Source organism: Diabrotica virgifera, chromosome 3 (assembly GCF_917563875.1).
Source record: "Diabrotica virgifera virgifera chromosome 3, PGI_DIABVI_V3a".
Lineage (NCBI taxonomy): Eukaryota > Metazoa > Arthropoda > Insecta > Coleoptera > Chrysomelidae > Diabrotica > Diabrotica virgifera.
Window position 1 is genome coordinate 132,344,253 of NC_065445.1, and position 27,105 is coordinate 132,371,357.

General features: G+C 34.0%; 1 protein-coding gene across 2 annotated transcripts in view; it reads left to right on the forward strand.

Moving 5' to 3' along the window:
* The window catches only part of LOC114340544 (glutamyl aminopeptidase-like), a 311,863-nt gene extending 284,977 nt beyond the window's left edge, over positions 1-26,886 (forward strand). For both annotated transcript variants that reach the window (XM_050645536.1, XM_050645537.1), the window contains 4 exons: positions 16,765-16,877; positions 17,065-17,274; positions 21,204-21,282; positions 26,731-26,886. In XM_050645536.1, the coding sequence (XP_050501493.1) occupies positions 16,765-16,877; positions 17,065-17,274; positions 21,204-21,282; positions 26,731-26,810 (482 nt within the window). In that variant the 3' untranslated portion in view covers positions 26,811-26,886. The remainder of the gene's footprint in view (positions 1-16,764; positions 16,878-17,064; positions 17,275-21,203; positions 21,283-26,730) is intronic.
* The last annotated feature ends 219 nt before the right edge of the window (positions 26,887-27,105 follow it).

The following is a 27,105-nucleotide window of genomic DNA, read 5'->3' on the forward strand; positions in this document are numbered from 1 at the left end:
GATTTCATGACATCAAAAGATAAATAAATTTATATTTATAGTAATTTGTAAATTAATAACCCAAAAACGTAACCTATTCGTTCCCTGTAAGTTACTGCATTAATTAGTAACCAAAATGAAGTGCCTTTTTTGTTAATAATTTTTATATTTAGTTTTAAAACTTAAAAACCTAATTTCTCAAAACTTGTTTTTTGGATCCTCATCCTTTTAGCCCTGGGCTCTTCAAATGGTTTTGTTCATTTTTTCAAAAGGTACATTTTTGTTATTGATTGTTGTTGATAGTACGAAGACTTTTGGAGTTATTAACAGAAAAGTTATTAAAAACATTGATTTTTTCGATATAAAACAAACACTTTCGATAGCGAATAAATCGAAAACTATCAATTTTAGCAAAAAAATGTATAGAACGTTTTTTGCATAGAATGGACGTATTTACCAACTTTTGCGATTAAAATATGATAAAAAATTTCCACCCCCGAGATGGGGCGGCATCCACCCCCATGGTAAAAGCGCCTTTCGGCATGATATAGATTTTGATCCTTGGGCTATCCCCTACTTATTTTCAAATTTTCAAGCAAATCGATCCAGTCTGTAAAAATTGCGAGGTTTTGCCCTATTTTAAGCTTCATTACTTGGACTATATGAGTGGATCATTGTTTAAATAAATAAAAAGGGGTCATTTTTGCACAATATTTACTTTTTTAACTGCTGAGGTAATTTACATAAATCTCTCACTTAAAACTTACCAAATTAAATTTGACCCCCTATTTATTTAAATAATTATAATATATAAAACTTTAAAAACAAATTTTCAAAAAATTATTATTTGCGTTTTAAATAACAACTATAAAATATTTTGTTTTATAGGAGAAATTGTATTATTAAAAATATATTACCAGTATGAAGTAAAAAAATTGGTCAAAAAGTATTTAAAAATTTATGAGATATTGAATTTGTTTATTAAATATTATGCACTATATTTTTAATTGAAAAAACGCGGTTGTTGCCAAAAGAATATACACCTGTATAATAACTCATTTTCTTTATTTTTTTTATATTTTAGATAAATGTATTAATAAATTTAAAATTCAATAATTAAACTCTGGGAATTAAACATTATGAAATGGCGTTTCGATTATCGGGTTCCTGGAATTTTTTACTAGTTAACAAATTTTTTTGTCGTTTTTTCTTCTTCTTTTTTTTTTCTTGGAGTTGCTGAAGTCTATGTTACTGATTAGTCGATATACCATTTACAATATATTTTTCTATACTTAATAGCCACTTTACACGATGCAAGTAATTGCGCAATTAATTGCACAATTTCTTGCGCAAGAACTTGTGCAATAAGTTGCAACTAACTTTCTGCAATAAAGTGATTACACGGTGCAAACAATTGCATAAACTGACATGAAATAGACAGAAACTTTGACAAAATAGCATAAATTTTAGGTTATGTTTGTTTTTACAAATTAAATGTAATTTTTTGAGTAGAATTATCAGATATTAGATTAAAGATGTTAGATTATAATTTGAGAAAATTATAATATTATGTATTAAGTACAACAAAATCAATTAATACCTAATCCAAGTATGTAATACATATTATTCATTTACAAAAGGAAACAAGTTGTAAGAAATAAAATAGTTTTTTTTAATCCCTATGTTGCATAATTAAAGTTATTCACCTGAATAATATTATCTGTGAAGCGTGAAATTGGTAAAAAGTTCCTCTAGTTTTGTTAATAAATTGTTTGGTTTGAAATTTAAGATGACAGAAGTTCAATGTCATCAAAATCTTTTATTTGTTGACAACAGAAAAGTAAAAACAAACACTGTAGCCTTAAAAGTTACTAAAAATATAACCAAATTGCAGAAAAAATTGCATGAAAAAAGGACATGTTCTATTTAGCTGCAACTTATTCTTGCAGCAAGGAGTTGCAGCTTTTCTGTGCAATTCGCGTATGACACGATGCAATTTCTATTGCTGCAAGAAATTGTGCAATTAATTGCGCAATTAGTTGCATGGTGTAAAGTGGCTATAATATACTCTATCGTACTCATCCTACTTAATTTATTCAAGGATTGACCACTGGTCAGTGGGGAAACTAAATTAGGAAAAACCATAGTTTTGCATATTATATACATTTTAATTCCTATCTTGATGTTAATTAATTTACAATTTGATTTTCATATTTTTAATATGCTCTAAAAATAATAATTATTGCATTATTTCTGTATTGTTAATTTGTGTTAATATACTTACATACAGGGTGCGCCAAACCTCTGGTTTTCTTTGATTACGGCTAAACTATGAGATATACAAAAAAATGTTTATAACAAAACTAATGTGTATCAAAGAGGTCTATAATTTAAAAATATTTTCAATTATACAGGGTGAGTGAGAACGCAGTCAATGGACCAAAGTTATATTTTTTTAAATGGAACACCCTATATATTAAATCATTTTTGAATATATTATTTAAAAATATGAAAAATTTGTATAAGGTCTTATAGGCCTAAAGTTAATAATTTTCGAAATATTTACATTTTTATTGAGAAAAATGGTAATATTTATAGGATTAATTATTTATATGGGAAATAAGCCACAATTAAAATGAAAAAAATAATTTTATTAACGTTTTTCAGTAGTATTTTGTATTTTGACAACGGCACCCGATTTGGGCGTCGAAACGTTAATAAAATTATTTTTTTCATTTTAATTGTGGCTTATTTCCCATATAAATAATTAATCATAAAAATGCCACAAGGAAATAGTTTCAGAACAACAAAAATATTTATAGGGTTGTGGATTATGTTTCCAAGGAAATAAAAATTTAGGTGATAGGTCAAAGTTTTTAAAATATAGTGTTATTTTTAAATAATTTAATATTTTTTACTTTTAGCCATAAAATATACAGTGTGATCACTATTTGCAAATACAAAATTTTCTTATTTTTTTTAAATGGGACACCCTGTATATTAGTTTTGCGTTTTGTAGTAAATATTACAACCTTTCTTTTGGTATAAGGTTGTATGTACCTAGCATGTTTCGTTTTGTAGATATTTTAAAAAAACCATAGATTTTACGTTTTTGCGGATTTTTTATTTAAAAATTTTTTTGCAAAAAAAATAATTATAATCTGGTTTTAGAAACATACACTAAAATATAAAATATGAAAATAAAAACGTAATTAAAGATTAAAATAAATCGTATGATAGTACAATTCAATTGAATTTAATAACTTTAAATTATTTTACAAAAAATATTTTCCATATTAATGAATGCATAAATTAGTTACTAAATTAAATAAACAACCAAATTTTAAATCAACCGTAGTAATTCTTCTACCGCAGCAACTTTCCTGTACCAAATTAATTGTTAGTTATATTGTATTTACGAGTAAGATCAGTTAATAACTTTTTAATTTACCTACATCTTGAGAATGTATAAAGTATGCTTTGAAACAAATGAACGTTATGGAAGTATATTAAGAAGAAAATAGTATCTATGTACCTACTCGTGTCACAAAAGCTGGTAATAATTTCTAATGGTTTCGCCCAAAACAAATGTCATATCCAAAAATTTTTCGGTTAAAAAATTAAAATTTAAAATATAAAAAATTGTTACAAAAATTTCAACTACAAAAGTATTACAGCTTTTGTGACACCAGTAAATACTATTTATATTAATAAATAACTTGGCTGATACATTTAACATTCAGCTGTTTTAAAGCATACTTTATAATAATTTTTATATTCTCAAGATGTTTGATGTATGTAAGTAAATTTAAAAGGTAAATTAAAAGTTTAACTAAATACAATTTAACTAACAATTAATTTGGTACAGGAAAGTTGCTGTAGTAGAAAAATTACTACGGTTGATTTAAAATTTGGTTGTTTATTTAATTTAGTAACTAATTTATGCATTCATTAAAATGGTAAAATATTTTTTGTAAAATAATTTAAAGTTATTAAATTCAATTGAATTGTACTAGCATACGATTTATTGTAATCTTTAATTACGTTTTTATTTTCATATTTTATATTTTAGTGTATGATTCTAAAACCAGATTATAATTATTCTTTTTGCAAAAAAATTTTTAAATAAAAAATCCGCAAAAACGTAAAATCTATAGTTTTTTTTTAAAATATCTACAAAACGAAACATGCTAGGTACATACAACCTTATACCAAAAGAAAGGTTGTAATATTTACTATAAAATGCAAAACTAATATACAGGGTGTCCCATTTAAAAAAAATGAGAAAATTTTGTATTTGCAAATAGTGATCACACTGTATATTTTATGGCTAAAAGTAAAAAATATTAAATTATTTAAAAATAACACTATATTTTAAAAATTTTGACCTATCACTAAAATTTTTATTTCTTTGGAAACATAATCCACAACCCTATAAATATTACCATTTTTTTCAATAAAAATGTAAATATTTCAAAAATTATTAACTTTAGGCCTATAAGACCTTATACAAATTTTTCATATTTTTAAATAATATATTCAAAAATGATTTAATATACAGGGTGTTCCATTTAAAAAAATAAAACTTTAGTTCATACCGTCGTTCTGACTCACCCTGTATAATCAAAAATAATTTTAGAATATAGACCTCTTTGATACACATTAGTTTTGTTATAAACATTTTTTTGTATATTTCATAGTTTAGCCGTAATCAAAGAAAACCAGAGGTTTGGCGCACCCTGTATATTCATGGTAAATTTACTGGATGTGTTATATTTTTATATTTGTATAATTTACTTATTATAGTCGGTTCGTTAAACTCAGACATAACTGGCTAGTGATTTTAGTAGATAATTTTTTGTTTTGACCAATTTTCCCAAATTTGGCAAAATTACTAACTATTTAGTAATTATTAACTATTTAGTAATGATCTTTTTGCCAATTTTACCAAATTGGCAAAATTATTTAATAAAATCACTAGCCAGTTGTGTCTGAGTTTAGCGAACAAGAGAATTTTGACGCCTTCATTCAAGTTACAAAAAAAATCACTGATAATTTGCCAATTTTCATTGGGACATGATTTATTAACCAAAAATGACGGCAAATTAGACTATATTACGAAAAAAATTGACGAGATCCATAAATTAAATAACCTGCTTAATCCTGAATATCTTTTAAAATCGATAAGGCAGATGGAACAAGATATCTTCAATATATCGTCAGTTTTTTTAGGCTGTTTCAATGAAACAATTAAGGTGCAAATCCAAGATTCGAATTCATCTGAGATAAAATTGGGATTAGAAAGCCTCTCTTCACACATAAGTGAAATATCTAATCAAATGAGTAATCTTTCAAACAAACTACCTGCTATACCAACGAAGAAAGATGTATCGAAGAAAAACATAGTGTATGCCACTTCAGGTACCCAAACTGAAGACACTCAACATTTCGAAGCTAGTCCAGTCAAAAAGTCAAAAAGTGCAGAAGATAAATGTCACTTTGTCGTTATTAGCAACTTACCCCCAATTTGCACTCCTATTCAAGTAGTCCAATACATTAAAGAGAAGCTAGGTATCAAGGAATTTATAAGATGTTATGCCCTTCTTCAAGATGCCAACAACGCAACTGGGTCCTCATTCAAAATAGGTATTAAGTCTAAAACATCTATTGACTTATTATTTAATAAGGAAATTTGGCCACCTGGTGTAAACATTAAATGGTCTACAGAATCCTCATGCTCCGAACCAACAACTTCATCAGAGGCAAATATGAAACCGAAGCACATCAGAAGCCTAGTTAGCTTGGAAAATCCAATTACCATTCCAAGTAAAAACAAAAATGAAGTTGAAAACCCAAATATACATACTTACTGACAAGCAGGCCATCGAAATTTGCAAATCTAAAGATCCGTACCGTTCCCAAATTAATTACATTAAGAAAGATACTTTGGAACCATCGATAAATGTGGATCCTTTAACACCACCAAGAGTTAGATTAACCAATAACTAAAACAGTCGATATCTTCTGGCAAGATTAAGGGAACCGGATATCTTAAAAGCAATTAAGCTACATCTTGCTTTTCTACACGACCAGCCTGCCTCAGTATTTTATGATGGATATACCAACACCAGTGTAAAACTATTTTTGGCTTCCGAAGTACTACCTACTAAGACTGAAGAACTAAGAAAAATTCTTCTAGAATTTAATGATGCCTATGGAATTGGTCCAGCTGAGGTGGAAGCTGATCTTGCTGCTTTTAGGTCCTTTTCTAAGTTCAGAAAGAATCATACATCTACAAAAATCAAGGGAATGTCACTGAAATTATTATTCCACTATTTCTCCAAGACGAAATTTTTAAATAATAAGACGTGTTCTGAGGAACCAGAAACCTCGAATAATTTTAGTGATGACAACTTTAGTATGGTTCTGATTAATATTCGTTCTATAAGAAATAAAACTGACGAAAGATTTTTGTTTCTAGAGGAATTAGGATTTCCCCCGATAGTTGCGGTTACAGAGCACTGGCTTGAAGTCAACGAGCCTTTTTTGTAGAGAAATATACCACAATTGCTAGGTATGATCGTCCAAGTTCAGGTCATGGAGGTACCCTAATTCTTTCTAGAAATAATGATTTTTCTCTGATAACAAAATATGATTTTATGTGTAATGAAGCCTTCTTTGAGTTTTCCTTAGTTTATAATAAAAATCTTAATCTTTACATTATTTGCATCTATAGATCACCTGACTCTCCTGTGGAAATATTTTTTCAGAACCTGCTAAATTTGTTAGATGACTTGCCTCATAGAAGCAAAAACATTATATGCGGGGACTTCAACATTAATTATGATGCTGCTTGTGTTACCCAAAAGTCCTTGGTCAACATATTTGAATCGTATGGTCTCTCAATGCACGTTAATTCTCCTACAAGGATTACAAAAACTTCATCTACCATAATTGACTATATTGTCTCAGATTTCTCACCCCTTGATGTCTGCTCTACTATTATTAATGCGGGATTATCAGATCATGAAGCAGTATTTACGAAGTTTAACATCTTCAGCAAACACTCCTCGAAAACCCGACGTTTAGGTAGGATTTTTTTCGCTCGGAATTTTCATAAATTTCAAAATTTATGCTTAACTTCTGAGTGGCATTTTCCTTCCGCAGATGTGGACTATAATTTCAACGATTTTTTAGAAAAGCTTGTCTCTATCTTCAATAAGGCATTTCCTTTAATTTCAATTAAGCCAAAACATCACAAACCCTGGGCTACCAAAGGTATCCGCATATCAGCCAAAAATATGCGCTCACTATTGTATATCAAGAAATTTGCTACCAACGTCTCTGTCACTCAATATATCACCAAGTACAGGGTAACCTATCTTTTTTTTTTGGGAGGTGAGAATCTTCAAAAGACCGTCTGGGAAGGTGTCCCAGGTGTGTTGGATTCGATCCGTCACGCTTCACCGTACCGAACCGCCTACCGACTAAACTCACCTCCTCTTCCTCCAGCCGACAGGTCTGGAACCGCTCTTGGCGAGCATGTCTGACCCGTCGACCTTACTCATAACTCCCCCGGGCACCCTCTGCGTGCACTCCGTAGTTTAAGCGGCCACCCAGCCATCCCGTCCCGCACACATCCCGCACAAAGACCGGTCGGTGAAGACGACCGTCCCGTGCAGCCCATGTGCGGGTGGGGCGACCGGGGTGCCCCCAATCCAACATGAACTAGCAAAAGGATACCAGTCGACAGTTACGAGCAACTCCAAACATTCGTGCTTTCATCAATTCGCACTCACACTCATACCCATTCATTCTACAGTTAAAAGGAAGCAGTCAGTGAGGTTGGGTGTACAAATCCTCCCCCACTACCTGATACAAAACAAAAAACAGACTATACAAAAAAACAAGACAAAACAGAAAGTAAACAAAACAATACAAAGGCGGCCAGCATGGGTCAGATGTAAAAGGTCCTCCCCCTGCTGACTACCGCTTACAACACGCAACACATTTGAGTAATAAAATTGATTTAAAATGATAAATATGATAAATATTGTATAAATAAGATTGAAGAAGTAAATAAGGAGATAAAACAAGATAAAATAAATAAATAAGTAAAACTAGTTAAAATAAGACAGACAGCGCAGGTTGGATGTAAAGGATCCTCCCCCCACTGGCTGACATCTACGACACAAAAATAAAAACGTTAAAAAATAAATAAATAGACGGTCATCCCGCTTGCAGTCGCCTCTCTTTCTCCTCTTTGTGCTTCATTGTCTTCGTGACAAAAGCAATGATCAGGTCGAAGTCTCTCTTGCTATTGATAGCTTTATCAATTAGCTCGTGAGGCTCGCCTAGAGGCGATCCCAGTCTCAGCTGCAGCTCGGTACGTCCCGCCTGGTATGCAGGGCACACGAAGACGACATGCTGCGCGTCATCCACTACTCCACACTCAGGGCATAGATCGTCCACGGTTTTCCCTATACGATGAGTAAACTTCCTGAACGATCCATGTCCCGTCAAAAATTGTGTGAAATAGTAGCTGACGCGCCGATGCCGGCACTCGTACCACCTCACCACATCTGGAATCAGGGATCTCGTCCAGGCCGCCTTCTCGACTTCGGCTGCCCATTCCCTCTGCCACATCTCTAGACTTCTTTTCCTTTCTTGTGGACCTGAACCTATTGCCCCGTTGCCCCTCTGGTACATTCGGACTCTTTCTCTGGCCAAGATGTGCACCGGTACAGACCCAGCCACCACCTGTAAGGCAATGGTTGATACGGTTCTGTACGCACTGCACACCCTGATCAGAGGTTTCCTTTGTGTCCTAAGAAGCACGTCTTTATACTTTTTCATTCGAAGGACCTCGTGCCACACTGGGACTCCGTATAAAACTATGGATAAGATGGATTGTGTCATCACTATTCTCTTCTGGGATCCAGGACCCCCTATATTTGGCATAAATTTATTTAGTATAGAGGTCCTTTCTTCTGCCTTCCGACATGCTTCTTGTACGTGTTGTCCGAATTTAAGCTTGTCGTCGAAAATAATTCCGAGGTACTTAACCGTCTTTTCGGGTCTTATTACAGAGCCTTTATATCCAAATATTATGTCATCTCTCTTTCTTGGTCCCCTCAAGATAATGGATTCTGTCTTCTCTACTGCTAACTTTAGATCATTTCTCTCTATCCAATCTGCGGTCTTCTGTATTGCTTCGTTTACTTTTTGTATTATTCCCCTATTTATGTCGTCTTCGACCAGTAAGGCTAGGTCGTCCTCGTATGCAATCGCTCTCACTCCTCTCTGCCTGTTTACTTCTAGTACCCCGTTGTATAGTATATTCCAAAGTAAGGGTCCCAGGACTGACCCCTGGGGTACACCCGCGGTCATTTTTTCTTCTTTTTCTTCGATATGCATACGGTTCTTTCAGATAGGTAGTCCTTTATTATGTTGGACACATACTCTGGAGCCCCAAATTCGACTATTCGGTCTACTATGTGACCCCAGTTTGCTGAATTAAAAGCATTTTTTATGTCCAACAGAACAAGGACCACCCATCTTTTTTTACTTGCTTTAGTCGCGTCCCTTATCCAGGTCGCGGCATCGACTGTCGATTTACCTTTTCGAAATCCATATTGTTGATTTGATAACACTCTCTGATCTTCCAACACGCCCTCCAGCCTCTTCTTGATAAGCCCTTCGTAGAACTTCCCAAGGCAGTCCAGAAGGCATATTGGCCGATAAGAGGCTGCTGAATCGGGGGGTTTCCCAGACTTTCGGAGTAGAACTAAGTTCGCTTCCTTTAAGTCCCTGGGAAACTCTTGCTTCTGCAGTAGGTCGTTGTATATTCTTCTGATCAAACCTGGTTTCTCCGTTGCTATTATTTTTATTGCCTCTGGTGGCAGCCCGTTATGGCCGGGAGCTTTCCCTGTCTTCATCTCCTGACCAGCTGTTCTAACTTCCTCTTCCGTGAACTCCTCTACCATCGTTGGAAATATCTTGATGAAATTTTGATGATCCTTGGTAGGAAAGAGGAGCTCAGCTGATTCCATCCGCTGGTCTTCGTCGAGTCTATATGGGGCGATTATTTTCAGCGTCTTCATAGTGATTTTGTACGCATCGCCCCATATATCTTCGTCCAATGCTTTTATCAGGGTCTGCTACTTTTCTTTTTTCTCTTGTTTTATTTTTTTATTTAAAGTTTTCTTTAGATCTTTATATATTTCCTTGAGCTCGAGGCTGTCCTGGCTTCTCGTATAATTCCTTCGAGCTCTGAGCTCTTCACGGTGGCCAAATTTGCTGTACTTTGCAGTGCTCTTCTCAGTTGGCCAAGGTCAGAAATCTCTTGCTCATTAATCTTCCTGACCTCCGATAGGTACGTGGTTTTGTTGAAATAAATCTCCGTGTGTCCTATCGGCCGCCTTATTCCCCCTTTAACCTTTATTTCGTATTGTATATACTGGTGGTAGGTGAATAACTGATCGTCAAGGACATCCCAGCCGTGCATTCTCCTGGATAGCCCTTCACTCACGAACGTAATATCAATGTGTGTTCGGCTGACCCCCTTTACGAATGTTGGTTTGTTATTGTTTAATACTTGGAGGCCAGCCTGGGCTATCCATTCATTCCATATTTCCCCCTTTCTGTCGTTTATGGGGGCACCCCACAACCTCGATTTCGCGTTAATGTCCCCGGCGATCATCACTTCTTTTTCGTTCGTGGCGGCGCTCATTATTTCATCTACGATTGCTTTGTATTTTATCATAGGGATATTTGGGGACACGTAGCATGCCAGCAGGCTGTAATCCCTCAGTTTGATGAGGATATGATTTCCTCCCCTGACAATACCACGCACCCCCAAACCCTTATTTCTACAGAGCACCGCCACATTCTTCCCATTATCCTGGACCCAACCACCGGCTGATGTTATTTTTTTGTTTGGTTCCGGGACGATGAGCAAGTCTATTTCTAGCTTGCAGGCTTTTGCGTGGACAAGGTCGTGTGCTCGTCGTGCCCTGCCCACGTTCACCTGCAATATCCGTATACCAGGTTGATCCTTGAGGTCCACTTTGGTTCAGTTCCCAGAGGTCGTTTCTGCGTCGGACTCACGTCTTTCGAAAAAAATTAAAAAGCATAAAAGCTAAAACAAATAAATAAATAAATATAAATAAAATAAATAGATACGGTATATAGATAAAATATGTAAAAGTAAAAGAATTCAATAAATAAAAGTGGTTTAGTAAAATAGAAATAATAAAGTAAAATAGAATAAGTAAAATAAATAAAATAGATAAAATAAATTTTAAAGATATAAAATAACACCTAGGTGGGCTGTATATGGGCCCACCTTCGTTTTCCAAGGAGTCTATTTTATGTTTGGTTAGCATGTTTTAGGGGTTCCCCTCTCCTCCCCTACCGTATACAAGGGCTCGGTACGACGGACAGGCCATCCTGTCCATCCTATGCCCTTCTTCTTTGCATACCGAGCAGTACGGTTTATTACCGCAGCTTGCAACGGTATGTCCCGTTTGGAGACAATTATAGCAGCACGCTGCCCTGCTCTCTTCCTTGCAATCGTAAGTGTTGTGCCCGAACTTTAGGCACTTATAACACCTAACTGGGTTGTGTCTCTCCATTATTGGACACAAAACCCACCCTATTTTTATTGAGCCGTACCTCCTCAGCTCTTCCGCTCTGGAGGGGCGTACGGCTATCGTAGCTACCTGCTCCCCATATCTGTTTGTTCGTAGAACCTTGACTTCTATTTCTCTCTCTCAGGAACGCCTGTATAGCTCTTTATCATTTTCTTTAGAGTTTCCTCACCAACCCCGGGGTCCAACCACGTAATCGTGAAGAAAGTCTCTTTTCTTCTGATTGCCGTGTCCATCCGTTCATTTTGCTGTCCAGTTCAGCCCTCAACTTCTCCGCAGCCCCTCTTCCCTTTAACTTTACAAGTATATCTCCCCCATTCGTTTTTTTTAACTTCTCCACTTGTAGACCGATCTTTCCAATGTCGATTTTTTCTCTCATTTCGCTAAGAACTTCGTTATATTTCCCCCCCCCCATCTTTATAAGGAGGGCTTCTTCTTGTTCTGACTTCTTCTCTGCCCCGAGTTCCTTCCCTCTTACTATCACCTCCCATGAGATATTTTCCCTCCGCCCCACATATTCGAGGGCTTTCCTTATGATCTCCTTGTTAAGGTCGTTACCGGCTACGACCCGTACAACCTCTGGTGTTTCATCCATCTCTTTCTTAATTTTAGTTATAGCCTTTTCTGCTAGGTCGTATATATCGCCACCCCTTTCTTTTTCTATTCCAGCGACGAACGTGTACCAAATTGTTTTTTTTATTTTCTTTCCTCCTAAAGTTCTCAAGAAATTTGATTTCTCCCTCGTTCACTTCCTCTAGTGTTTCTGCCAGGTCCTCTCCCACGTCCTTTTTTTATAATTTCTACCCCCTTGTCCTTCGCATCCTTTTTTGTTACTATCCCTTGTTCCCATTTTGTCTTTATATATGCTTTCTCCTCCTATTTGCTATTACATATACTCATGAAGGTTTTTTTCCTCCCCCCATGTTTAGAGCCCTTTTAATTTTTTCTTGCTCTTCTCTCTGTCTTTCTTGTTCCGCTTTTAGCTTGCAGTGATCGCATTTTACTTCTTGTTGTGTTTTTTCGGCTATACTGTCGTCTTCTTTTTTGTTGTTAGTGGATTTTATGACCCCTAACAGTTTTTTTAATTCCGTATCCATCTCCACCTTTTCCCCCTTTTTTTCGCTTAGGTTAGTAAATATCTCTATTAGTTTTATATTTAACTCTTCGAGTTTCCTGTTTATTTTTTGTTGTTTGGTTTCGTTAGGAAACTTAATACTCTCTTCGAGTCTCTCCCTCTTCAGATCATTTATTCTCTCTAGACTGTCCCCTTTCCTTTTCTTCTTATTCATGGTTTCATCATCAAGCAGGAAAGAGGCTAACACCCTCTCCTGAATATTTTGCCATCCTTTTTCTATTTTTCCACTTCCTCTTGTGATCTTTCCTCCCCTATCTCATCGTCATCATTTTCACTGCTTTCCAGCATTTCATCCCCTACTAGTGTCGACTGTTTTGGGGCAGTCGACCTGTTTATCTTCTGTTTCTTTTTATGTGAGTTTATGAGCTCCCTCTCAAAACTGTTCATTCCTTCTTCCCATTTCAAGTCGTCAGGCGACTGTTTTTTCCTATTCTCATATTCCATATCCGTTCCATTGTCCGTGTCTCGCCGATGGTCGTCTTCACTCACCCCCGTCTGTTCAGAATTTTGTTTATTGGTACTCATATAAATTGCCACGAGTTGTGACGTACTATACGTCTGGCGCGGCAGTGCGCCCTTACCACGCCAAGGCTTGGTTACTTCGGGAGGTCGCCAGGTATCCCGAAGGGATCGTTTGTGATGCTCTAACCCTCGCATCTCTCATATCTTTGGCACGATGCCTTCCACCGTGATAGTGGGGATTGTTTTATTGAGGTTTACTCCTCTAGGCTTTTTTTCACGGTTGCCTCCGGACGCAGTGGCAGTTTGTATTCACAGGCTACCTGGAGTTTCCGCGTAACTGCTGCCTCCCCTGTTACGCGGGATTTGGAATGGATGTGTGGTGGGGTAAGACATGACGGTTACTCGTAGTGGGTATGTCGAAGAAGTTTTCGAATAGAAATTTGTGATCAGAGTGCGACGGCGGAGCCCCCCGCACAGTGCTTTGTGGGCCCCTATCGACCCCCGGTCACAATGCTGAGGTGCACGAGATTAACTTTTAGGGATTAGAGTAGCCGTAGGGAAGTTAGAGGGTGATATACATCTGCTGAAGGCGAAAGGCGTCGCAACTGCTCGCCTCAGTTGCGACGCCTTTTTAGCGTCCAGCGGCGGTGTCCGGCGCTCACCCGGTGCACAGTCGCTGGACGCTGGGACTGTCCTTGGTTTCACCGGTCGTGCTCCCCTCACAACTTTAGGGACCACGATCGGTTACTCGGCCCTCCCACCGTCGTGGAGGTAGAAATACAATCCCAGGGAAGGAGGGTAACCTATCTAAAACTCATCAAATCAGCTAAAAAAGCCTACTATCAAAATCGTCTGGGAAGCTCTAAAAGTGTTGCAAAAGAAACTTGGTCCATAATAAACGATCTTCGAAATAGAACTCACGCAGTTCAAACATTTGCCCTTCCAAACCCTGAAAATCTAAACGAATACTTCGTTAATGTGAGTAAAAATATAACTTCTACTATTTTGCCGCAAAAAGATCACATTTCCTATCTCTCTAATTCAGGAGTGTTCTCGAATTCATTACTTATAAGACCAATCGATAAATCTGAACTGATCCAAACGATCAATAGTATCAAAAGCAAGCGCGGCTCCTCCTTAGGGTCAATTGGTCAATGACCCCCCTAAAATAATCTCATAAAAATACCAATTTTATTAAAAATATCTTTTATCTAAAACTTCACTCTGAAATACTCTCAGCAGTCTGCATTGGCAAAACAAATATAATAGATATAATAACGTCGCGCCTCGCGCTATACACAAGCCCGTGGCTGGGCCGTATTTTAAATTGTCTACATACAGTTCTTATGGCTTATGGACAAATGCATGTAAAATAGAAAAGAGACGGCAGATAGCAATTTCGTGGGCGAGAGTGGGAGTGACCTTTCCGTCGTATACCTGTAGTAGAGTCGACGGCCTCACGTTTAGTTAGTTACCGTCTGCTTGTTCAATGAGAAGGTCATAGACTATTTTGCAGAACTAAAGGATAGAAGAATTGACTTAAAATATAAAAATATTTAAAGTAAGTTTCGTTTTAATAAATTTACAATTTATTATACTATAAATATTCCTATCTATATATCAGTCAATAACCTGTTCATACCATTTTTCCTATATTTTTTAAAAGATTTACTCTAAAAAAAGACAAATTTAATTTTCGGAAAACTAGGGTAAATAGTATTGAGTTTTATCTAAGTCTGTATTTTTTATCTAAAATATAAATGCTAAAAGATCTTTTAAATACTTTAAAAAATCAACAGTTTGAAGTTTTCAAACCAAAATGACCCCCCTGAAGATTGACCCACGAGCCGCCGCTGATCAAAAGCGAATCATCCTGTAGTACTGATGGACTATCCATAAAAATCTTCTCAAATCTCACAGAAAATGTGTTGGAACTACTCGTCTCACTAATTAATGCTTCCTTTGAAAGAGGCAAATTCCCAGAGTGCCTAAAGATAGCCATTATTATTCCTCTGCATAAGGGTGGTGAAAAATCTAATGCTTGCAACCATAGAACTATTGCCTTACTACCGGTACTCCCCAAAATCATTGAGAGACTCATAAAAACCCGACTTATGTCCTTTCTCATTGATAACAACATCTTATCCCAAAATCAGCTCGGCTTTTTAACTAATAAATGTACCACTAATGCCATGTTTTCTGTGCTTCACGAGGTTTACCAAGCACTAAACAATAATCTTTATACTGCCACTGTTTTCTGTGACTATGCCAAAGCTTTTGATTGTGTAAATCACGACATTTTGATTAAAAAACTAAATTGCTATGGAATTCGAGGTATTTCTTCGAATTGGTTCCAATCTTACTTGAATAATAGGAAACAACTAGTTAGAGCAAATGATACTGACTCTAGTCTTAAAAACATTGTATGTGGAGTACCACAAGGTTCAGTATTGGGTCCTCTACTGTTCCTCATCTTTATAAATGACATCACTAATTTAAAAATCGATGGAAAAATTTTTCTTTTTGCTGATGATACCAGTATCACTTGGAGCAACTCAACTATTGCATCTCTTCATGCAACTATAACTTCTGATTTGCTTTTTCAGCCTGGCGACGTGTCCTACCCAGTTCCATTTGAGCCTGGTGATACGTTCTATAACATTTGCAATACCGGTTCTTTGTTTGAAATCTTCATGTCTTATTTTATCCCGTAGGGTTATACCCTACGGGTGTAACCCGTATTAGAATAATTTTTTTTTTAAATTTGTTTTAAAGTTTTATATATAATTATTTAAATAAGTAGGGGGGAAAATTTAATTCAGTAAGTCATAGGTGAAAGATTTATCCTTCGGATTTGCAGAGGAAAATCCTAAAGACCTTCATTAAAATGTAAATTACCTCAGCAGTTAAAAAGTAAATATTATGCAAAAATGACCCCTTTTTAATTAATTAAATAATAATACCCTCATACATGATTTGGATACTTTGTTGAAAATATCTTTTGTACTTACCTAAACTTTGATATAAAATTTATTTCAACCTGTACGAATTTAGATTTAGATTTATATAATATGTAAATCAAGTATATTATACTGTAATTTTATTTTACTAGAATATTAAATGTTTATGCATTTAAGGGGAACGGAGCAAAATGCATTGATTTGTATTCATTTTCTTTTCGAATCCTGAGGAAACTAATAAGTATTTTTAATAAATTTAAATTCAGAAGAAGAGACTACTTTATTACCGAGAGCCGAAAGTCCCTTAGATTTATTCTAAAAAGTTTCTTTTGAATGAAATATTTGCAATTAAAAATCACACTAAATCTTCTCTTTTATTTTCACCCCTGTAACTTATTAAAATAAACTTATAGAAGTTTTAGGGAGTTTCGGCCCTCGGTAATAATGTAATCTTCAATAAAATATTTATTAGATTCGAAAAAAATTAATACATTTAAAACACATTGAAAATTTTGACGCATGTACCTTGTATCTTTATTAAAAATTATAAAGGAAAAATATATGTTTTTATTTACAGTAAGACTTAATGAACCTAATGCGAAGTGGATCATTTTTAATCCCGAGGGAAACCAAATGTATAAATCTGTATGGTCAACTGATCTATGGAACAAAATCATCAGCAACTTTGAAGTAAGACATTAAAACTCTTTTTCTGGAAAATATCGAATTGTTACCATTACTACGTATTACTACTAGGTACTCCCTACATTTAGTTAAAAAGTTCGAAGTCGTGTGATTATGTCTCTATCTATTTTTGTTTGTAAAAATTTTAGATTTAGACTATTTATAACTGAATTAACATGTTTCTTCATTTTAGTTGATGGATTATTCTACCACAAACACGGTTATTTCGGACGCCCATTATTCATTCCGATTCAGTAAAATCAAATGCGAAATAATAATACACCTGATGGAACGGTTTGGACCAGAACACAAGAAAAAATGGATACTTTTCAACAGTTTATACAATGATCTTAAAAAAAACCTCTTCTGTCATAAATATACTGAAGAAGCGATACTATTCTGGGTAAGATTTTTATAAAAAAGGTGTGTTTGAATTGAAATTATTCTGGAACAGTGGTACGTTATTCTGGAACATTCAGGAGAGATCCCCGCTCATCTCTAGCCCCTCGCTCGATTCTATGACGTCACGCCTACTGTTCTCTCGTGGGTTTCTAGTCGTGGGAACGGTTACTTGCATTTTGTCGAAATTAAGTCATTTGTTACAATATAGTTCACAGCAACTATCTAAAAATTTGTAAAACTTAGATACACCATAAAATTACTACAATACAAATAAAGGATTATCAAATGTAATGAATTAATGGCGCGGTCCTTGAACATTTTTACTATACCTACTATATGATGTCACGTCCAATGAGGGCGCTTTTGCACTAACTGCTATAATAATTTTCTCTCGATTTTAACCGTCTTTAGGGGCCAAACGGAAGACAAAATTGGACTCCGGTTTTCGGACTAGGTTTTCATCCAAAGTTACCGAAAGTAGAACCGATAGATATAAGTCGATAGAAGTCGATATTGAAACTCTTCGTGTAGTTTGCGTATATTGATATACGATTTCAGTCATTACTAAACTTTCGATTATAACTGTTTAAACGGAAATAACTTCAAAACCGGAACTTAAGATTCAAGCTAGACTTTTCAATACACATCGATTGATATCTCACATGTACTATTTCTGCGATTATAATATGACACTTCCCGTTAAAAATTTTTAACAGGCAATGATATAAAAACCAAAAGTATACATTCTCATATTGCTAAGGCACGTAAGATAATATATCGCTTATACTATTTCAATGACTTTAAAACGCTACTTCCGGTTACAACTCTAAAACCCGAGGTCCGAATTCAAATTTCTCATCTTTAATACGATCCTTGGGTCAGAGGCGTAGCTACCACCGTATCAGCCGTATCAATTATACGGGGCCCCAGTGCAGTATGTAGAAACAAAATTCCATTTAAAAAAATGATCAAAATATTCTAAAATTATTACTTCACTATTAAAACGCTTTGAAACAGTGTATATTGTTTGGATATTTTCGTGTACCGGATTCTTTATCTATATGTACATTCTAGAGTGTATTAAGAGTATAAGTCAAAAATGAAAATTTTTTATTAGGACTTTTCAAAGTCTTTTTACCACTGATGACATAACTATTACAACTAAATATGAAAATAGTGACGAAATATGATTAATAAATTAGTAATTAACTATTTTACTTTCTACTTTGGTAATACCTTATTAATTATATAATTCTAAATATAGAAGAATCCCGAAAAATCTTTTTTATGACGTATACTCTTAGTACACAGCACGTTATGCATAGCATGTATAATAAATTATATTTATCTATTTTCTATTCTCTCCCGCTCGCCGCTATTCCATCAACAAAGCTTTTTTGTTTTCAAGCTACCTTTCATTGTCCATTTACCGTTGCGTTGGCTGTGTGTGAGACATTGTATAATGTATAATGTATAATGCCAAATGCTTGAAAAAACTGAATCTGTTTTCAAAGAATGAGTCTCAACAATTCAAATCTGTTTTTCGACTTTGACTTATTAGAGTTTATTAGTTTTATTATTATTATCTTTGTTTGGGTGTTATACTCAGAACTTATTAGTTCCTAAGGTTGTACATATTATGTAATTAGCAATTTATTTAACTTTTGCCATAGATTGTTTTGTTTTATTTCAATATCTTTTATTTTGTAATAATATATATACAATAGCACTAAATGCCTTAGACCCATGGCTTGAAAAGTTTGGTCTTTCTTCATTTTCACTTTTCTTTATGTACTGAGAGCTTCTGTGGCTTGATATGTGATTTTCCTCTATTACTTCCTGTTATCCATGTTTCTTTTCTGCTCTTCTATTTTCCCCTTCTTTCCATATATTTTTCGACCTCTTGCTTCCATCTATTTTTCGGCCTTCCTTTTCTCTTTTTTGAAGCTATAGTGTAGTTTAGTACCTTTTTGGAGTCCTCGTGTTCGGCATCCTTCCTAAGTGACCTCGCCATCTAAGTCTATATGTCTTTATCACTCCTATTATATTAGGTTTATTGTATAATTCATTAAACTCATTATTTGATCTTTCTATCCATAAACCGTCCCTTATTATGCCTCCATATATCTTCCTCAGGGTTTTCCTTTCCCAGACCTCCAATAAATTTTGTTTATTTTTTGTCATTGTCCATGTCTCACTGCTGTATGCTACTCTTGGTTATATAATTGGTTCGTATAACTGTATTTTTGCCTTTCTTGATAAAAACTTGCTATTCAATCTTCCATTATGCACATGTACACTTCTATTGCCTGCCATTATCTACCTTGTATTTCTTCTTTAATGTTATTATTGCTCCTAGGTATATAAATCTTTCAACCAGTTCGAATTCGTATGATTTTCCTTAGTTCTACTTTAAACTTTTGTCCATTCCTGAAATGACTATCTGTCCACGCCATTTACAGTTTCATTTATGTACAGTCCCATTTTCTTCTCTGCTTTTACTATTTTCTGTACTATCCCTTGTAGCTCTTTTTCCCTTGCCTGCAACACCACATCATCTGCAAATGCCAAAACTCGGTGGCTTTTTTGATATAGGAGTCCTTCTCTATTGATTTTCGCTTTTCGCATTACTTTTTCTATTAGTCATAAGTTGGAGAGTAATTGTGACAAAGGATCGCCCTTCCTTAATCTTTGTAATAATATTGACGATTTATGTAATTTCAGTAAACTGTATTTATTATTGATTTTTTCCGACTCCTTGTAAGCTTTGTCCCTAAAATTATAAAATTTTCAGTGACAATAAAGCATATTTCTATTCTATTCTATACAAGCGTTTTTGCTTCTTTTGTTGAACATTTTCTTAGCACTATCCCGTATCAGTCGTGGAACAGGGCCCCGCGGCAAACTTTGATATGAGGCCCCCGTGGGGCTAGCTACGCCACTGCCTTGGGTTATAAGCTTTAATTCGACATCTTACTTGTCATTCTATTTGAATTAATACCAGAAGAGTTATATTCGCGGAGAGACGGACAGGTAGTCATGAAACCGGAAGTATATATGTTCTCGTCTCGCTAAGACTCGTCGAATAGTATATCGCTTCTACTATTCCGGCGACTTTAAAACAGTACTTCCGGCTGTAACTCTAAAATCTTCTGAAGTCTGAAGCCAAATTTCTAACCTTTAATACCATCCTTGGATTATAAGCTTTCATTCGATACCTCATTTGTCATTATATCTGTATTATTAACGGAGGAGTTACTTATACTCTTGGACAGACGGACAGACACTCATGAAACCGGAAGTGTATATTTGTTCTCGTATTGTTAAGGCGCGTCGAGTGATATGTCGCGTATACTATTTCGTCGATTTTAAAACAGTACTTCCGGTTGCATTTCTGAAACCGAAAGTTCTAGGTCAAATGTCTCACCTTTAGTACCATTCTTGCGTTATATGCTTTCATTCGACACCTCATTTTTGTCATTCTACCTGATATAATGACGGAGGAGTTGTGTTTACGGACGAACAGGTAGACGTGGATAATTCAACGTTTTCACATTTTTTTCAAAATTTTGTGAAAACAAAACAACTTTTTTTTCTTTGATACTTTAACTTTGGTACTTTAAATTATGTTCTATTGCGATTTATAGCATTTTTTAAATTTAAAATTTTTATTTAAGTTCCCTATTGGTTGAAATTTTAGAGAAGGTTCACCACGAAGTCAAAAAGAAATGTAGCCCTTAGAAAACTTATTAACTTCATCAAAAGACAAGTAAGAAAGTAACAGCTTTTGCTACCAGCAATCGAAACCTATCAAGGATTTTGATAAATAGAATGTCTCATAAATGTACAAATGTTTGTTTAATAGTTGATAATGTGTAATGTGCTATTTAATTACCTACGCAACTTTCTAATAAATATTTTTATTTTCAGAAATTCCTAAAGAGAAGATTGGCTGAAACAAATTACAAAAAAATGTCTGAATTTAAAGCACCTAAATCATGTGATGACCGTAAGTTTATACTAATACTTCCATCATTGGATAAAGGCCTATTGTGCTGTATTCCATTCTTATTAATATGCTGCTTGAATCTAGGTTTTTGTATTTTTTTTTGGGCTGTATATGCGATTTTGTAGGTAGTCGTCTCTCTATGACATTTACTCACAGCATCTTTTAGAGTGATTCAGTCTCATATTTTATTCACATATTTAAATAAGCTGAAAATGCGTGCATTATCATAACAAATACGTTTGTTTATTTACGTATTTAAATTATACCGGGAGATATTAACAGAACTTCAACCACGATTTTCTAAGTCCTGCCCTTTGCAATACTGGAAGGTTAGAAAAGGTACTTACAATTTATGGAAAAATCCACGGGTTTCCTGTGACATTTTCATGGAAAAATTAGATTTTCCACGAGGAAAAAAACGTGAAGTTGCGATTAATTTTTGAGTCTTGTCATATCCATAGAATGACACTATACTATCAATTTTATGAAGAAAATTTTTTGGAGAGGAGGGTTACAAAAGGACTAAGAGTGTATATGGATATACGAACATGTAATGAAAATAATGAAATTTTCATAATTTTCTCAGTCCTGCCAACTTAATAAATTAAACATAATTATTTGAAAATGATCGAAAAAAATGTTGGCATGACGTCTCCTAATGTTTAACTGCATTTGTCCCTTGGAAAATTCTGTGGAAAATTTTCACCCTGGTTCCGTGATTTTCTGAGTCATAAAATAAATTGTATTATAAAATAAATAATTTAAGTAGACATTATTCAAAATGGCAGGATGTTTAGTTACACCTTTTTTACTACACATAGTTAAAAATGTGTAAGAAAATTCGTGGAAAGTTACACGATTTTCTGAGTCATGCCATTTTGGACATATCTCAAGAATGTTAATATAAAGCTATTTACAAAGAGGCAGGATGGTTGTGTAGTTATTTCGTGTATAAGAATAAAATTTCAAGTCAGAAAAATTATTGCAGGTTGTTATACAAGCATATTCATATCCCCACAATTTTCTGAGTCATGCCATGTCAAGTATGCTTAAAAAACACTAATCTAAAACCGTTTACAACGTGGCAGAATAACCGTAAAGATATTTAATACATAAAAATTAATTTTTACATCGTTAAAAGAGCCGTACGGTATTGAATATTATTTTCCTGAGTAATGTCTCGGATTTTTACACACGTTTCAAATCTAATACCAAACTGTAACCTATTTATTTTAAGCGCTTAGATCATATTTGTATCTAAGTAAACGTAATAAAAGTAATAAGAAGAAAATCAATAATTTTACAATTAATTGGTTATAGTAGGGATTGTACATATTATACAGAGTGTCCAGAAACTCTTCTAGCAATTCACCTCGTCCGAAAATTCTTCCCAAGGAAGCTAGAGCTCTTTAAAGATGGCGTATTATAATTAGTTTTTTTTAAATAGCTCCAGAACACTTTCATTTAGACAAACGAAAACTGGTACACCTATTTATCTTCCAGAGATAAATCGATTACATCGTTTGTCAATTTTTAGTACCGGTCATAGGCGTCCGTTTAGGGTAGGGAAACGGATATTTCATCGCATAACTTTTCTGTGTTTAACTTTTAAGCATTTTTGACACTGGATTATTAAACTATGGGGTATTCTTGTACTAAAAAGTACTCTTGCTTTAAGTCGGTAGGATACGGCGTGTTCTAGAAAAATCGATTTGAAAATTTTTTCGGTTTTTGAATTTGAAAAAAAAACTATTTAGAAAAACGAAAACTGGTCCGTTTATTTCTCTTCCAGAGATGAATATTTTATCAATTGTCAATTTCTAGTATCGGTCATAGGCGTCCGTCTTGAATCGATCAACGAAATCTCATAACTTGCTTTAAATGTTAAGCATTTTTGACAGTTGAGTATTAAATTATGAGGTATTCTAGTAGTAAAAGTTACTCTTGCTTTAAGTCGGCAAATACACTTTTTTTTTATTTTTTCAAATTTTTATTAAATTCAAAATACGAAAAATTTTGAAATTTATTTTTCTAGAAAACGGTGCATCCTACCGACTTAAAGAAAGAGTACCGTTTAGTACTAGAATACGTCACAATTTAATAATATAGTATCAAAAATGCTTAAAAGTTAAAGACAAAACAGTTATGCGATAAAATAACCGTTGCCCTACCCAAAACGGACTCCTATGACCGGTACTAGAGATTCGCAATTGATGGAATCGATTTATCTCTGGAAGATAAAAAGTCGGACCAGTTTTTGTCTATCGAAAAGGAAGCGTTCTGGAGATACAAAAATCTAATTACAAGGCGCCATCTTGAAAGAGCTCTAGCTCCCTTAGGATACATTTTTGGATTATGTGAATTGTGTTAAATTGTCTTAAAATTATCTTAGCGATCTTAAAATTATATACAGGGTGTTCCATTAAAAAAAACATAAATTTGTGTCACCCTGTCAATACCGGTAGCCCTGTATATTAGAAAATATTTTTAAATTATGACTCTCTCTTTGCCCCATGTTTTACCTAAATAACTTTTTTTCGTATCTATTACGACAAACGAGTAATTTGACTTTGTCACACTAATGCCCTACCCTGTATACGAAATAACTATAAAACCATCCTGCCTCTTTGTAAATGGACTTATATTAAGATTCTTGAAACATATGCAAAATGGCGTGACTCAGAACATCGTGGAATTTTTCACGAATTTTCTTACAAATCTACGACTCCTGCCGTCTTACAAGAACCGTTTAACCTTCCTTCCGAGTACCGAAAAAGTATTGATTGCATTTGAGTATTATAACTTTTTAAAGGCAGGACTCAGAAAATCACGGAATCAGGGTAAAAATTTTGCGCATAATTTTCCAAGGGACAAGTATACTTAAACAGTAGGAGACGTCATGCCAACATTTTTCTTGATCATTTTGAAATAAACATGTTTAATTTATTTAGTTGGCAGGACCCAGAAAATGATGAAAATTTCATTATTTTCCTTACATGTTTGTATACATATATACTCCGTTAGCAAGTTTGCTACCCTCCTGCCCAAAAAATTTTCTTCATAAAATCCATAGTATTCTGTCATTCTACGGATATGGCAGGACTCAGAAATTCATCGCAAAACCCTATTTTTATTTTTTGGGAAAATCTTTACAGGAAAATGTCACAGGAAATTTGTGGATATTTCCAAAAATTGTAAGTACCTCGTCTGCCCTTCCACTATTGCAAAAGGCAGGACTTAGAAAATCGTGGCTGAACTTCTGTATAATATCTCCTGGTCTAAATCCATAATATGGAAATTTGCTATTATGAAAAATTTTGCATGCAAAATGCTGAGAACGTACGCTTCAGTTGGTAAGGTTTCTTTGACCTTATCATGATCAAATTTTTTTAATGTGTTTATTGTGAGAGTCCCTTGTGATCGTATTAGATGTTTTCAATGTTTCAACCACAACTTCACAACCGACAGCATTATTATTTTTTTCCAAACGTCAGACAAAGTTTTTTCTATTAATAAAATACTGCATAAGAAAAAGTTTTTTTCAACCTTACATGGGATCCCTCTCTCTTCATAGTGGTATTTTGAAATTATTATCCATAGCTCTGAAGATGGCTTTATTTGCCGATAGCGCTCAGCTAGGAATGAAATAGTTTACACACTTCAAAAGTACGCTTCTCCCTGTCTTTCAGTAGTCATAAATGTGTACAAAAACCAATTCAGTCTTTACATTTATTTAATTAATAGTTAGTTATAGACCAGTAAGGATCTGTTTTAGATGGATGTGAGAGGTGGCATTCAGGTTTTTGCGGATAAAGTTAGGTGATAACTTCGTTAATAATAATTGATTTATGCTCCTTCTCAAATATGCCCGGAACATTAATATAAAAATTAAATATTTAAAAATTTCAAAAAATTTCGTTTTTTTTTTCTAATTTTTGCTTATAACTTAAAAACTATTCACTTTAGAACAAAGTCCTATAAAAGTAAAACAAAGATAATTAAATTTTATATCAGATGCGATGGGTTAAAAATGTCTTAATTTATCACCCTTGCTTTAAAATAGCAATAAACATAAAATAAGGGGGCAAAACAAGCCTGTCCTTATTCAATGATTTTCCATCACTTAGGTTCACTTGGAACCTTCCTAATTCGCTTAGACAATTTTTGTAATGTGCTAAAACCGTACACCAAATTTCATTAAAATTGACTTACTAGATTTTGCATAATAATTTTGCAATCTAAACTTTTTTTAAAAAATTAAATTTTTTTAAAATTTTGCACAACAAAAACTAGAACATACAAAGATTTGTCAATTTTTTACATATAAAGAAGTACTCCACCTATCTAACGCACTTTACAGAATTGAAATCGGATTATTTAAGCAGCCTCAGCAATGTTTTAAAATTATAAACAATTTTTTGGCTTATAAACAAATTAGTGCTGTGGCCAGGAGGGGGTGCTACGGGCTCCTTTATTTAGATGGACTTACACCCAAGTTTTTATGTATTTCGACCCGTAGGACACGAATTTTTTGGGTAACAATTGATCCGGATATCGATAAGATTGTTATAAACAAAGAACTTGAGGAATTACATAAAATCGATTTTTCGCAAAATAAAACATTTTTTGTATTTCTTGGGTAATTCTAAGCAAAAAATGTTCTTACAAGTTTTTTCGTAGGATGCATAGTTTTCGAGATAAACGCGGTGGGACTTTCAAAAAATCGAGAAATTGCAATTTTTGAACGCGAATAACAGCAATGACAGCATTTGAAAGTTTAAGTCAAATTATACCGGCTTTAATTATTTGCATTGCTAAAAATTAATTTTTTTATTATTAAACAAAGCTATTTGTTTATAAGTCAAAAACTTGTTTATAAATTTAAAACATTGCTGGGGCCCCTTAAATAATCCGATTTTAATTCTGTAAAGTGTATGAGATAGGTAGAGTACCTCTTTATATGTAAAAAAATTAGCCAACTTCTAAATGGTCTACTTTTTGTTCAGAAAGATTTTAAAAAATTTGAACTTTTTTAAAAACATTTAGATTGCAAATTTATTATGCAAAATTTATTAAGTAGATTTTAATAAAATTTGGTACACGATTTAAGTATGTTACAAAGAATTTTCTAAGTGAATTACTAAGGTTCTAAGTGCCACCAAAGTGGTTAAAAAATATTGAATAATAACAGACTTATTTTGCCCCCTTATTTTGTATTTATTGCTATATTGCAGAAAAGGTAATACCTTAAGACATTTTTTACCAGTCATATATCATACAAAATTCAATTATCTTTATTTTATTTCTCTATGACTTTGTTCCAAAACGAATCGTTTTAAAGTTATAAGCAAAGAAAGCAGAAAAGAATAGACGTTTTTTCGCAGATCCTTACTGGTCTATTAGTAATATTAATATAATTATTAATATGATTTTATTTCATTTATTCAGAATTTATTATTCAAACTGAAAGCTACCGAAACAATTTAGACCAGTGTGCGACATGGATTAGAAAAAACCTAAAAGAATAAGATCCGAACGTAATCAAGACAAGTCTTTGACATTTGTATTGAAAAGTGTTTGTATATTAAATAAAAAAAAAATAAAAGCTTCTGGTGTTTATATTATACCTGTTTAAAATAGTTATTTTTCTACAACCACTATTCAAAGTGCACTTTTCTGTACGGTTTTATGTTAGCAAACTTGATATTTTCTCACAGTATAAGATATTTGACATTAGTGTGCAGAAAAGTGACGTTTCTGTGCCGCAAAGTGACGTTTCTGTGCCGCAAAGTTCTTTTCTGCACAGTTGACTACCTCATTCTG